Source organism: Cibotium barometz, chromosome 28, assembly GCF_041138505.1.
Source record: "Cibotium barometz isolate CiBa-2024 chromosome 28, ASM4113850v1, whole genome shotgun sequence".
Taxonomy (NCBI): domain Eukaryota; kingdom Viridiplantae; phylum Streptophyta; class Polypodiopsida; order Cyatheales; family Cibotiaceae; genus Cibotium; species Cibotium barometz.
The window spans coordinates 24,986,614-24,997,064 of NC_141073.1; the positions used below are offsets into that span (position 1 = coordinate 24,986,614).

Genomic DNA, 10,451 nt, shown 5'->3' on the forward strand with positions numbered 1-10,451 from the left:
GAGAGAGAGAGAGATGTGACCAAATTATCATGAGATCTTTCACACCTTTTTCAACCTTTTATGGCTTAAAAAGCAACCCTTGTAAAATCAAACTTTTCAAGGTCTAAAACAAACATCATTTCATCTAAATATGGGATTGTAGTCTGTGAAAAATGAAAAAAATCGTTAATTTTATGAGAAGCAACCTTTTACTATAATAATAGATGAAGTGCCACTTAATAAATAATTTATTTATTTACTCTAATAGTTGAAGTGCCACTCAATAAATAATTTTTCAAAAAATTTATTCTAATGGTTGAAGTGCCACTTAAATATATTGCCTCTTGGGCTATAGGAGGCCCAAAAAAATAGAAAAATTTGAGACATTGAAAAATATTATTATAGTGCAAGAATTAGATTTCGGCAACGTCTTCGCTCCTATATAAGCTAGGCATCGTCTCTGCGCCTATTTCGTGTCTGCAGGCCATGGCTTCGCAGGGTACCTCTTGAAGGAAAAAAAAAACTTAGTTGCATTAGCAAATTTTAGAAACAGAAAGAAAGAACCTTCGCCGCCATCGCCATTGTCAGCTCGGAGCTTCGAGCTTCAGAGACAGAAGGGAAGCGGTCGTACAGGATCACCATCGCTGCACAGGGAGCTTCGTGAGCTTCGGATCCCCGCTTTCTAGCCTTCTCTGATCCCTCTGATGCATTCAGATCAAAACGTCAGCTTGAGGCCCGGTGGCGGTAAGGGGAGCCTCCCTGGTCCCCGCAGCAGCAACAGCAACAGCAGCAGCACCCCTGATCCACTGTTCCCTCGTCGCCTCAACCTCGGTGGCAAGGTTAGGGTTTCTGTTCCCTAACTCGGAACTCTTTCTAAAAAAAAAAAAGCATTTCCATCATAACTGCTGCATATGTCACTCTGTGTTTTCTGGTTTTCCTTTGGCTTGTGGGCTGAACTCTGCCATACAGAAGCATCTTTTTTTTTTGGTGTGTTTGGCGTGCTTTTGATGATTCAATGCAAGCTTATGGCGCTCCAATCTATGTGTTTTCAAGCTAGAAGTGCTTCTATTTGCCATGGCTGACCATTCCCTGCTGTCTGTCTGTGTGCCTGCGTCTACTTGAACAGCGTCTCAATTGACTCTAATTTATCATTCACTGTATATATGAAGTGCTCTTTAGATTGTTAAGCTTAATCAGACCTGTTCTTTGGTGTTTATTGTAGTGTCCTTGTTTTTTCCGTAATCTCTGTTTTGTTTAAGCTTAGTGTCTTTGCTTATGTGTGCTGATAAGCTTAAATATGCCCATTCTCATAAAGATATGTTTATTTAGCTTTGTCAGGAAATAATTAATTTACAGGCCATGGGTCAAGTATGATGCTTGCAAGAGGGAAGGGTGAGATTTGTCATGTGGCACATGCAAAACTCTACAGACCGTGGGCTGAGAGAAAGGTAAGGTTTGCTGTGTAACACGGACACATCTTTAAAGCATTCTAGCTTGATTTTGGCTGTAGGGTACGGAGTTCAAGGCCTCCACGCCTTCAGCTGAGCAACTAAAGTATACAAAAGAGGAGCTGTACAAGCTAAAGGAGGTGGGCCACTTTTTTTGAACCACTGTATTGGAGGTGCTTTCTTTCGCACTCTATGTGATCTGAATTAGTTTTTCCATGCAGGTCATCACTGACATTCCACAAGAGATAAAACAAGCAGTTTCTGAGATTGAATCTGAACTCTCTGTGCCAGAGGAGCCAGAATGGGCATGGCCAGTGACCAATGTAACATGCCTATTTTTGTCTGTGTGCTGTGTGCAATCATGTTGTATGCTTGGATATACTTCAGCCTTACAAAGCTGTATTGAAGGTGATTACTGTTTGTAACCCCCCATTTGGGCCCAGGTTCTGCCATCAGCAACACGGTTCTCAGAGGCAGACAATCGTGACTGGAAAAGCAGGGTGCCTTTGCCTTCAGCCCCTGAGGAAAAAACCAATGAGCAGCAATTGAAGGAAATAGGGAAGAGATCGGAGAGTGATTGGCGTGACAGAGAGCAAGAGTTTGATGGTTCAGCTCTGCAGATCACACGCCAACAAGATCTTCTGGCTTCACAGTTCTCATCAAGGCAGCAAGAGCCCCAGTATTCAAGGCAACAAGCGTCTGCAGTTTTGGGGGTATGCCTCAAACATGTAGGGTTGTTCTGAATGGGTCACTGATTACACCTCTTACTGACACTACACTGCTCAATACATGTTTGTTTTTGCATGTAGGTTGATGCTGCTCGTCCCACACCAGCTATTTTACGGGCTGCCAACCCATGGACGGCTAGGAGAGGTGCAGTGTCTGAAAAAGAGAAGGTTCTTAGGACAGTTAAAGGGTATGGTTTTGCTTCTTGTTTCAAGTTCGTAAGAAATTTCAATGCTGGCAAAAAGTTTTGTTATTGCACAATTTGTGTGTAGTGCTACTATAGGTCTGCTACCATAACTAATCAACTGTTCAAATTTCATGTTAATGAGCAGAATATTGAACAAATTGACACCTGAAAAGTTTGATGTTCTTGTTGAGCAACTCCTATATGCAGGCATCGACTCAGCTGGGATATTGAAGGCAAGAGCAGTCTCTTTTTAAATGAGCTGCTTTTACGGGTCTGCTTGTCATTCATAGCTTACTCTTTGATGTCTGACCTGGCAGGGGGTCATCTCTCTTGTGTTTGACAAGGCTGTACTGGAGCCCACCTTTTGTCCCATGTACGCAGAAATGTGTGTGCATCTCAGCAAAGCACTTCCAGAATTTCCGTCTGATGAGGATGATGGGAAGCCTGTTACGTTTCGCCGGATTTTGCTCAACAGCTGCCAGGAGGAGTTTGAAGGAGCTGACAACTTGCGAGCTGAAATCCGACAGCTGACCAAACCAGAGCAAGAAGTCAACCGCTTTGAGAAGGAAAAGCTCGTAAAGCTTCGTACACTCGGCAATATCAGACTGATTGGCGAACTTTTTAAGCAGAAAATGATACCAGAGAAGATTGTCCATCACTGCATCCAAGTAAGGAAGGTTTTTTACCGTCTATATGCGTAGTATAATGACATGCCATTTTATTTGGTGAAGGTCCAAGGGAAAATAAGAAGTTTTTTTGTAGCTTAAAGGCATCTGAGTGTTACATAGGCACGGTGTTGTGGTCCCACTGTCAAACTTTTCAACCAGAAAATGATACCAGAGACGGCTTTTTGTAGCTTAAGAGTTTTCTACCTAGTCTAGGCATCTGAGCGGTACTCAGGCACAGTGTTGTGGTCCCACTATCGAAATTTATAAGCAGAAAATGATACCAGAGACAATGGTCCATCACTGCATCCAAGCAAGGAAGGTTTTTTACTATCTATATGCGTAGTATGATGACTTACCGTTTTATTTGGTGAAGGTCTAAGGGAAAATAAAAATTCTTTTTGTAGCTTAGTGTTTTCTACCTAGTCTAGGCGTCTAAGTGTTACTCAGGTGCGGCGTTGTCCAGTTAAGGAAGGAACGATGGTTGGGTACAGGTGGGGTTTGAGGAGCATTTTGTTGCTCTCCGCGTCTCGTATCATTTGGGACAAAGAGCCTCCTGCAGTTAAGGAAGCTCTTTCCCAGGGGACTTGTAAGGAAGCCATGCAACTAGTAGATGGTGACTTGTAGCAGGAGGTGGATGTTGAGTAGCCTCCAGGCTTTGAGGTTTCTGGTTCAAAGGGGGTGGTTTACAGGTTCTGGAAGGCCTTGTATGGTCTTCAGCAGGTTCCGAGGACTTGGCATACCAAAGTTACAGTCGATGATCCTTGTGAGCAGGTTGATGCCTCTTTGTTTCGGAAGCGGTTTGGTTCATTGATTTGGTTGCTGAACAACAGATTGGACTTGAGCTTCTCAGTGGGGCTGTTGAGCTCATTTATGCAGACGCCTTTGAAGACTCGTTGGAATTTGGTTGCAGGATTGTGGATCTTGTAGTATCTGCAGAGTATGAAGGATCTTGGACTCTGCTATGATACTAGAGGGAGAACGATGGATGGAGTCAGACTCCAAGGTTGGAGTGACTCAGATTGGGGAGGAGATCCAGACACGAGGAGATCTACATCAGGCTATGGTTTTACCCTCGGCTCAGGAGCTGTTTCATGGAGCAGCAAGAGGCAACCAACTATTGCCTTGTTGTCTACAGTGGCATAGTACCAGGTTGCTTGTGGTGGTGCTTGCTTCCACTGGCGGAACCCACGGTCATCGAGAGTCACTTTGTTCGTGAGAAGATTTTTGCTGATGACATCTTGCTGGAGTTTTGTTCGACGGAGGACAATGCGGCAGACCTCTTCACGAAGTCTCTACCTCAAGCTATGCTCCAGCAGCACTCCAGCTCACTGGGGTTGGTTCCACATCCAGGAGCTGAGAGGGGGTGTTAGCAGTCATCTCTTGTTTGTACTATAGTGCTCACAGAGGGCCGTTGTTGTGGGTGTGCCTGCCCAGGAGCTTTGCTCAGTTTCCCCCATTTTTCCATATATTTTTCCTATTTTATTGGTCGTGGGGGGCCTGTCAGTTCTGGCCGCCTGTTTTGTACCTGGCCGACTGCCTGTATGCAGTCGTGGAGATCCCCAGCAGCCTGTCGGCTGTCTTATGGGTGACTGACGAGCATAGGGGGGTGGTAACCACCCCTACCCCCACTTTAGTATGTTGTCTCGGATCTTGTATATAGCAGAGTTTATACAGCTTCTCTCTCTCTCTCTCTCTCTCTCTCTCTCCTGCGTTTGCTCTTCTTCACACAGTTCTGTGTTGATATTCAGGCTGGTGGTTCTCTCCTGTGTGTGCTTGTCTTCCTCGTAGAGTCCTGCTGCATGTGCTCTCAGTTTTTTCTCTCATATCCGTTGCGTATTCCGACATAGTGTGGTGTCTTCTCTCTTTACTCTTTCTTTTTTGTTTATTTTCAGATTTTCTCAAGGTTTGACGCGTGAAATTGTTGTTTTCTTGAAGATAAGCTAAGTACCCGTGCTACAGCCCTTACGAAGGCGTGTTTCACTCTCCTTGGACCTGTGCACCTTCTTGGGACACTTTCAGCACTTAGGAACCTTGATGCAAATCACCAGCAAAGACAAAGAGAGAGAGCTGTATTTTCAGTAGTATATAAAGCTGTCCATTGGACTGTACGACTGTACAAAGCTGTGGGCTTCAGCCTTCCAAAAGAGGTTAAAACTAAGACCTGAAAAACCGTACTCTTGATCTGCCCGAAAAAGGAGTCAGATGAACTACAAGGAACACAAGCCTTGCCTTTTATAGGCTTTTTGAAGGTCCATAAATCTAGATGTGCTGCTGATATGAAGGATGACACCTCGAGTACTTGGCCCGACTGGTTTGTGGTTCATAGACAAGTCTTTACATGACTGTTAAAAGTTGCTAATGCTCAAATCCTACTGTTTATCTGTTGCCTATTCAGGGATTAGCATTGGAACTCAGCCATGTTCATGTGTGCACATGACACCATTGTAGCATGCAACTGATACGATCGTGTAACCCTTCTTTATACCTTTTCTTTTAGTGGGTTTAAGCAATTCACTTTAATCTTTGTACACATGGATAGAGCTGTAGAGATAGAGAGTCGACACCATATTGGTTCCCAACTACTCAAGGCCCTCCAAGCAAGAATTTTGCTTAATTGCTTTGGAGAGGAGTATTTGCTTTATTGGTTTGGAGAACTTATTTTACAATGCAGAATTTACCAAGAAACTTACTTGATGATGGTTGACTATGGAATGCCAAACGCAAGGACGAGGTAGACCAAAAGTTGGCTGAATCATCAAGCTGTGTGTGGACAACTTAGAAGCCACAGGGGGCAAATATGCATGCCTAGATTTGCTGCTGAGGGGATGCGGGACTGATGGCTGAATGCTGAAGATGACTTCTGCTGTTGCCAGCACAATGAAGTGTGCTTGCTAAAGATGTATGCACAAGTCAGAAGACTCGAGCACACATGATACAGGCTGTGTTTAGATGATTTATGCAAGGGACTGAAGGGCGCCTTATATAGGTCCTGACTCCCTACATGCTAGTCGGTTTTTCTATCATGCTGTAGGCCTGTTTTTCCATCCATGACATGCTAAAAATCACATTTTATGCAAGCGCTTCACACGTGTGGATGTAGGGCTTCATTTGCTGGCCGACAGGTTGTTGCTTTGCTGAAGGGGCTGCGTATGCTGGTCGACAGACCCTTTTGCTGGCAGACTACCCTATGAGCTGGCCTATGGGCCAGCCACTAAGCCAAAATGGCGTGACAATGTATGCCAAATAAATCCTAAAATGGTTCTATTGACTCTCTTTACTAGGTTCCCTCCTTGTTTATTGGCTCCCATGCGTTTCTAGTGACCACTATGTATAAAACATCATAGAAACAAAAGAATGGTTTTTTGAAACGTTTGTATAAAAACATTTTTAAAACATAAAAACCCATTATTGGATAATAAATTCACACATTTTTTGAGTTAGAAAATTATTATGTTTTATTTTTCACCCTTTGGCCACACGATCTTTACAAATTCCTTTGGTCACGCTTTTGCCTCTCCACAACCTTCTACTCCTTTTTAGCTCCTCCTCACTTCTTTTCCTCCTCTTCCTTTCTTCTTAATCCTCCATCTTTTCCCTTCTCTTTCTCTTCTTCCCTTTTCTTTTGAAAAAGCTTCATATATTGTTTATAATTCTTTAATTTATTGTTTTCTGAAACCTGCATTTTTTCTAGTAACAAAATGTTTCTAGGTGAAACTTTAAAAACCTCAAAAAGTGGAAAAAATGTCAAAATGTTTCTTGCGACTATGGTTACAATCACAATCAGTTGTGAAAGTGTATGTGGTTCAGTAGATCCCACATCTTCACTTGTTGCCTTGCTGAGGTCAAGGAAGTAAACCTGACTGGCCCAGGTGAAAACCCAACCTAGTACACATTGCAAAAGTGGTGTGGTGGATTAATGATCACAATTCTGGTGTATTTGGAACAGATGCTTATAGGGCCCGATTCAAAGAGTCCACCCGCTGAAGAGAATGTGGAAGCCCTCTGTCAGCTTCTTGTGACTGTTGGAAAACAGCTTGAGGAAAGTACCAAGTCCATAAGAGCAGTTGAGTCGTATTTTTCTCAGCTGAAGGAGTACGTTGCAAGTCCACGCCTGGTGCCCCGCATAAAGTTTCTGATTCTGGACACTATTGATTTGCGGGCCAACAAGTGGGTGCCTCGAAGACAGGAGGTTAGTTGCATGCAGTTTGACAGAGGTGTTATCTGACCTTGAAATTGGTTTTGCAGATCTTAACTGTTCTTTTTTTTCTTCTGTTTCCAGGTGAAGGCAAAGACAATAAATGAGATACATGCAGAGGCAGAGCAAACTCTCGGTCTTCGTCCAGGAATAACTAGCTTGAGAAATGGACGGGGTACCTCAGGTGTCATGGGTTTGCAAGGCACAGGGAACAGTTTTCCACACGGCAGGCCAGGTAGCATGATGCCAGGAATGCCAGGTCTCCTACCGGTCACAGGCAAGATGCTAGGGAGTGCTCCAGTTGTGCCTAACTTTATACCTGGCATAGATTATGAAGGATGGGAGTATTCAGTGGGTCGAAGGAATAAATCAGCTAGGGAAGGGCTGATACCTCCACCGAATACTTTGCCTGGAAGACCCTTTGGCGTGTCAGTTGCAGTATCAAGGCCAAATAGTGTGAGTTCAAACCTTTACCCTCAAGGTAGTGGTGGGGCATTTTTGGGAAGGCCAAGTGCACTTCTTGGTGATTCTGCTGCAAAACCTGCTACCCAAGTTCTAGGAGTGCTTGGGTCAACAAACCAGGGGCAATACAGCACAGCTCTGAGAAATCCTGTTGGAATTCCTGAAAAAGAGAGGATTGCAGTGCCACCAAAGCTAACATCACCAGCCACGTCTTCACCTGCTGCTGCTCTTCAGAAGAAGTCAGAGTCTTTGCTGAAAGAGTATCTCTCGGTTGCTGACCTTAATGAGGCGTTGCTGTGTATTGAAGAACTCAAGAGTCTGGACTTCCATCCTCAATTGGTACAGTTGGCAGTCTCCATGGGCCTGGAAAGTCAGGATCGGGATAGGGAGCTAATCAGGAAGCTTTTGGAGTTTTTATTCACCAAGAAGGTTTTATCCGAGAGGGATGTAAGAACTGGCATTATGATGGTAGCTGAGCAACTGGAAGACCTTGCTCTTGATATACCGATGGCACCCAAACATATTGGAGACCTTGTTGGAAAGGCTTCACTTGCAGGGGTGGTTGAGTTAGGATTGCTTGTGGACATCATACAAAAAACAGAGGACCAGATGCTGAAAAAGTTAGTATATGATGCAGCACTAAAGGCTATCAAGGTAGGTCCGAATTCGGAGAGGGTGTTAAGCCAGAAGTCAAAATTGCAAGAATGTGAGAGGCTGGTTGGGATTGCTGCAAGATAAAGCTTCGTTTTCGAGACACAGCGAAGCTTGTGTGGTTTAACCTAGTTGTGGTTAATATCATTTAATTTATAGATGTGAAGTAGTAGGTAGTTCAATTAGTAGAAGCAACTGCCTCCTCAAAAGGATATCTACTAAAGTTGGAAGGCATCCAAGTTGAGCTGTTCATAGATTTTCACGGGAAGCTAGGATAGTGTTTCGTATTGGAACTTCTTATTTGTTTTTATAAAATTTTGGACAGTGGGAGAGTATTTACAGTTTGGGTTATGAGTTGCTGTTTGCCTATGTGGTGGTGAGAATCGGATAGCTGGTAGGACAGCTGGGATTTCTTTAGAGTATTGTTGGTTTGTGAGTGTATTCCCTTTCTAATACCAAAACACTCACTATCTTTAGAGTTACTTCTTTGTTTGCCAGGATAATGTTGAATTGCATGCTCTTTATACCACATCCAGGATGGAACTGTGCCATTTGGCTTGATTTAGAGATGGTCAATATAGCCGACTCCATGATGACATTTGTCTGAGGTTGATGACAGCTAGGCTGTTCGGCGTTTCTTTAAGCACTTTAGGTCCCTTTTCTTTTGGCTTGCATTATTAGTAAATTTTAAACGTTAAGTCCTTAACATAGTCATATGTCGACTGATGGAAGTCTTTCCAGACTCACTCCAAAGTTAATTGGATACCTAGATGCATTGCACGATGGTTGTCATGACATTTAAGAGGCGATACTTTTTTCATGTTAAGACTATCTGGCATATAGACCTGGAATAACAAGCTGTCCTAGGCTGATCTTATCTATCCTCTTTATAGAAGAGAAAATCTTCTAAAACCTTTTGGGTTCGCCCTTAACAAGATTGCATTCACCATGCTAGAATGTATATGCCATCTACAGGAACATAGACATAATACTGATTTGTGAACATATCAAATACTCGCAGTAAATCTTAACGAGTTGTAAATTCCATTGAGCCATGCTTTAACAAAAGTACTATAGTGAAGGCTCTTGCAAATTTGGGCAAACCCTGATTTCACCCTATTTTGTCATGAAGCCTTCTGCATTGGGGCTATCCAAAATTCCCGAGAGGCTCTTAAAGCATGTGGCAGAGAGGTTTTAGGAGCAAGATTGTAACATCAGGCAGCTACAACATGGTATATCCAAGATATAGAATGGTATAGAGGAAAGAGATGGATGCACTTGAAATTCCTTAAGCGAATGGTGGTGGGTTCTCAAACAGGAAGGTTGGAGAGATTACCTCCATATCGAACTTTCCTAGCGGTCAAAGAGTTGCCAACGTTAAGAGAATTGTAAGTGATTGGGGAGCATTTTGTTGGTATCTTAAGATAAGCTGAGGATTTGTCCTTGAAAAAGGTTGATGCTAAAGTGGAATGTGCTCAAGCTAGGCAAAAAACACTACCACCATCCACGTAAGATTTTTTGGATCAACCTTAATCTTTGAACGAGTTGGATGAGGCTACTCAACATTTTCTTTGTCTAGAGTAACAATAAGCCTAAGAACACCATGCATCGATGGATGATGAGGGCCCAGACTTATTGTAACAGTGAGCGTCACTTGGACCAAATGGAAGCCTGAGTTCTATAAAGAATTCTAGCAATGGGTGGGACCTCACATCTCAAGACTTGCTCACCACTCCTTTCAAAATGAGTTATTGGACTCTAAAATCAATTCAAAAGTAATCAAGCCCGTACATAAACGAGGTGCCAAGGATTGTATAAAGAACTAGAAGCCCTTCACTATATTAAATGTTTCATATTAGAAAATTGCAATTGGCATTGAGATGGACGTCTTTGCTTGACTTGAACAGAAAGGCATTATGAAAGGGAGACATTCTTGAAGCCATACTTTCCCTTTGGCAAGGGATGGGGTGGGCTTTTGAGTCTGAACAAGAGGTCATTTTCATCAAAATTGACTATGGTAAAGTTATGATAGGATTGAATGTGCATTTATTGTACAAGCTCTCCATGATGTTGATTTTGGTCCTTTCTATAGTTAAATGGTATGTTCTCTATTGTATAGGGTCATAGCTAAGTTT

The 10,451-nt window shown here is 43.0% G+C and overlaps 1 protein-coding gene across 2 annotated transcripts; it reads left to right on the plus strand.

Moving 5' to 3' along the window:
- Positions 1-359: 359 nt before the first annotated feature.
- On the plus strand, positions 360-8,798 carry LOC147622684 (eukaryotic translation initiation factor-like). Of its 2 annotated transcripts, none has more exons than XM_086822285.1 (9): positions 360-818; positions 1,490-1,567; positions 1,649-1,750; positions 1,871-2,140; positions 2,237-2,343; positions 2,486-2,573; positions 2,658-3,008; positions 6,955-7,197; positions 7,288-8,798. In XM_086822285.1, exons 1-9 carry the CDS (start codon positions 684-686, stop codon positions 8,401-8,403), a joined length of 2,490 nt encoding a protein of 829 aa, XP_086678411.1. In that variant the 5' UTR covers positions 360-683; the 3' UTR covers positions 8,404-8,798. The 2 variants fall into 2 exon arrangements, with proteins under 2 accessions (XP_086678411.1, XP_086678410.1); XM_086822284.1 differs by having other exon boundaries at positions 366-818; positions 1,865-2,140.
- Positions 8,799-10,451: the final 1,653 nt, after the last annotated feature.

Coding starts and splice junctions, on each gene's coding strand:
- LOC147622684 (XM_086822284.1), top strand. CDS start 684: ATGCATTCAGATCAAAACGTCAGCTTGAGGCCCGGTGGCGGTAAGGGG. Junction 2,141..2,236: donor AAGCGTCTGCAGTTTTGGGG/GTATGCCTCAAA, acceptor TTTTGCATGTAG/GTTGATGCTGCTCGTCCCAC. Junction 7,198..7,287: donor GGGTGCCTCGAAGACAGGAG/GTTAGTTGCATG, acceptor TTCTGTTTCCAG/GTGAAGGCAAAGACAATAAA.